The sequence below is a fragment of the Sinocyclocheilus anshuiensis genome, unplaced genomic scaffold (genome assembly GCF_001515605.1).
Source record: "Sinocyclocheilus anshuiensis isolate Anshui unplaced genomic scaffold, SAMN03320099.WGS_v1.1 scaffold131, whole genome shotgun sequence".
Lineage (NCBI taxonomy): Eukaryota > Metazoa > Chordata > Actinopteri > Cypriniformes > Cyprinidae > Sinocyclocheilus > Sinocyclocheilus anshuiensis.
The window spans coordinates 230,304-234,133 of record NW_015548193.1 but is presented as its reverse complement, the minus strand read 5'-3'; the positions used below and the strand labels follow the sequence as shown (position 1 = coordinate 234,133).

The window sequence follows — 3,830 nt, the reverse complement described above, 5'->3', positions numbered from 1 at the left end:
CCCCGTTTTGGGAATGGAAAATTTTTTTTTTTTTTTTTTTTTTTTAATGTTTTTTTTTTTTTTCAAAATTATTTTTTCCCCCCGGATTCCGATTTAATGGTTGAATTAAATATTAGTAATCAATAAGCATGTCTAATTTGAAATACTGAAACTTGTATAACAACAATGCAACAACAATGTATTCAAAGTTAAAAACAATGACATTTAAATGACATTTTTTAAAAGCCCTATGAAGCCTATGAATGTTCTTTTTTTTTTTTTGCCTAATTCCATTTTATTTAAATTTTAAATTTAAATTTTTTTTCCCCCCTCATTCTATCATTTCTGGATTCTGTTTTAATGGATTAATTACATTTTAATTATCAAAAGGCATGTCTAATCAATTGAATTTATAAAATGTTAACCCTTTAAAGATGTATTTGAATTTTTGCAATAATAGAGCTCTATGAAATGTTTGATCTTTTCAGAAATTCTGTGCTGTCTGTTTTTTTGTCAGTTTTTTGTGGATTTTTAAAATTAATTTAATACAAAAATCTATTATCAAAAACAGTGCCCATCAAATGAAAGCATAAAACATAATAATTTAATTAATCTTTTTAATCAAATAAAAAATGTACAATTTATTTATATTTTTTTCTGGCAAACAAAGTGCAGCACAACAGAGCTTTACTGTTAAAATTAATGTAAGAACAATTGTGTGATATTCCTTAAATAAAATTGTAATATTTTTTTTATTACTTTGAGAAGTACTTTCTACTGTAAAATAGTAATACATTTGTCACAATTAAAGTTAAATTTACGAAAATATTTGAATAACTGACAAAAACACCATTCACACAGAGACATGCAGAACATGCAGACTTCATATTTAAATAGTAGTCTTTTTATGCTTTAATATTAACAGACACTAGCATAACAGAAAACACCATATTGCAATTTGATTCAGTGTACAGCTCTACTTTTATATTTATTCACCCAAAATTTGCCAAATTCTGTGACATTTTCCGTTTTTGTGTCTGGATTCTGTGATTCCATCTGTGTTCTGCATCGCTGGTCACTGGTCACAACCACAAAGAACCAAAATGATCAGCGGTTTTCAAACGTTTTAAACCTGTATCCTTTGGGTTGAAAACAGAAATCTGTGACTACTAAACCACATCATGCCATAAAGGTGCAACTACCCAAACGCAGCATCTTGAGAATAAATATTGTCAAACTTTGGTTTCTTTTAACTTGTTAAACCAAGAAGTGTGATGCTGTTTTTTGGCTCAGCTGTTCCAGTATCAAAGTTGATTAAATCTGAGCCCTGATTTTACTGTCATTATTTTTTAAATCACCAAGGCAGCTGTTGTTTTCCTGGGAAAAACAAGCTTGTATTCACCAGCATGTCTTGAAATCATAAATCCCTCTTGAAGGACAAATGCATTTTACTGACTGGAGCGGTCAAAAGGTCGCTTCTTTCTGAAACGATACATGTTGTCATTTTATTTAGCAAGGGAGACGCAAACCATCCATCTTAGTTTTGGTGGCTATGTCTGTGAGTCTAGTTTTGTTTGGCTGAAAAACAAAATTAATGCAGGTCCTGGCCATGAAAGGTGCTCGGGTGAAGTGCATGGCGTCTGTAATGAAACCAGGCTGGATAAAACCCAAGCAATATTGGTGGAAAATTGAAGTCAGTTCTTCCCAGTTGAACCTCTCTTTCCTTTCCCGCAGGTCTGGCATCCATAATGAAAAGACTCCTGACGAAATATGACAACCTCTTTGAGGTCTCCTTCCCCTATTCAATGGGATGGCACGGTAAGAGAATGCATCTGATATTACAATCATAGAGGAGAAGTGGAGGAAAATCAGCAATGAGCCTTTTTCCCCACATACAGGAGGTGTTGCCACTCGTCTTGTTTCTATGGAGAACAATAAAAAGGAGGCCGGGAAAGATGCTCCCTTCCTTGTTTATTGCCCTCTGCTCAGTAACTTGTGGCATTGTCTACGGTTCAGTGTTGCCATGTCAGCTGTGCAAAACGGTTCGAGAATGGATGTTAAAATGACTCGTGGCCTCAAGTAAAACTGTCGAGGTGTTTGACAAATTGCTTGCGGATTAAGCTCTCTGATGTCTCTTTACTCAATAGTGCAAAAATGCTTTAAATATTTTTTTCTTGATAATGGGAAATCCGGGCATGACTCATCAGAGGCTGATGAATTATTCATAAGCAATATTACTCTCTGGGTGATTACTGTTGAATGCTCTTCTCAAAACACTGCTGTGAATGTAAACTCACAGTTATGCTGGAGGGTGTGACTGAAGTACACATACTGAAGAAGCTTATTCAGGATAGATAGATAGATAGATAGACAGACAGACATAAATATGGATGGATGGATGGATGGATGAATGAATGGACGAATGGGCAGAGAGATAGACAAACAGACAGACAGACAGACAGCTGAAAAATTGTGAAAACTGGAATATGTAGTCATCAGTCTGAATATAATACACTGCATATATATTCTCATCATGCCACACACGTTCACTGTCAAAGAGTCGCTCGTGGTGAAGCATCGCTGCATGCCTGTTGAAACAATGTTAGCAGAGAATGATTGACACGTTATGCTGCGCTCTAGACCCTGGACGCCCTTCTCAGAGCAGCGGCTGAGAGTCTGCCACGGGACGCGGCGCAGAGCCCAATTTCATCTCCAGTCTCGTTAGAATGTAAACTCACAGTTATGCTGGAGGGTGTGACTGAAGTACACATACTGAAGAAGCTTATTCAGGATAGATAGATAGATAGATAGACAGACAGACATAAATATGGATGGATGGATGGATGGATGAATGAATGGACGAATGGGCAGAGAGATAGACAAACAGACAGACAGACAGACAGCTGAAAAATTGTGAAAACTGGAATATGTAGTCATCAGTCTGAATATAATACACTGCATATATATTCTCATCATGCCACACACGTTCACTGTCAAAGAGTCGCTCGTGGTGAAGCATCGCTGCATGCCTGTTGAAACAATGTTAGCAGAGAATGATTGACACGTTATGCTGCGCTCTAGACCCTGGACGCCCTTCTCAGAGCAGCGGCTGAGAGTCTGCCACGGGACGCGGCGCAGAGCCCAATTTCATCTCCAGTCTCGTTATGGCCTCAGCCGACCGACCGCTGCACACTCAGATGATTCTCATAGCCTGTTACTGTCAGGCCACAAATCTGACACTTGTCGCCAGTAAACCTGCGAATCTCTGACCTATTGCAATGCATGGTGTAGCGCTGAGCATTTCCCAGCATGCTCTGTCTTGAATTGACTCATCGGTTTCTATGGAACGGCTTAATGAAACAGATTTTCTGCCATCCTCTCTTGCGCCTCCATGGATTACAACTTACACTTAATGCCCACAATGTTCATTATTTGATGATGATATAATCACTGGTGCTCTGCTGGATTGATTACATCACTGACGTGCACGGCTGTTGTTTTACCCAGAGTGCATCAGCAGCGAGAGCATCCATCATGTAAATGATTCATTCGCTTCATTTGGCTCGCATTTGCCAGGCAGCCAAGCGTTCGCGAGCTTCCACCTCGCTGTTACAATTAGCGATATGGGAATTTAAAAGGGAAGAGAGAGATAACGAGATGCTTCTGCCATCAGTGAATATGTAAAAGGACTTTGTTAACAAGGTCCGAGACCTGAGACCTCACACACTGGTCCAGTCAATTAATGTGCAGTTTAACTACCTTTTCTGTGCTGGAAATGTAAAGAGCAGTAGTGTTGGATAGTTTGAATTTAGGCTTATAATTAAAAGAGTTCTGCCAAAAAAAAAAAAAAA

The 3,830-nt window shown here is 38.1% G+C and overlaps 1 protein-coding gene across 1 annotated transcript in view; it reads left to right on the top strand.

Moving 5' to 3' along the window:
* The window catches only part of LOC107653127 (galactose-1-phosphate uridylyltransferase-like), a 145,282-nt gene that overhangs the window by 92,325 nt on the left and 49,127 nt on the right, over window positions 1–3,830 (top strand). Inside the window, exon 9 of the mRNA XM_016439763.1 lies at window positions 1,714–1,797. Within this exon, the coding sequence (XP_016295249.1) occupies window positions 1,714–1,797 (84 nt within the window). The remainder of the gene's footprint in view (window positions 1–1,713; window positions 1,798–3,830) is intronic.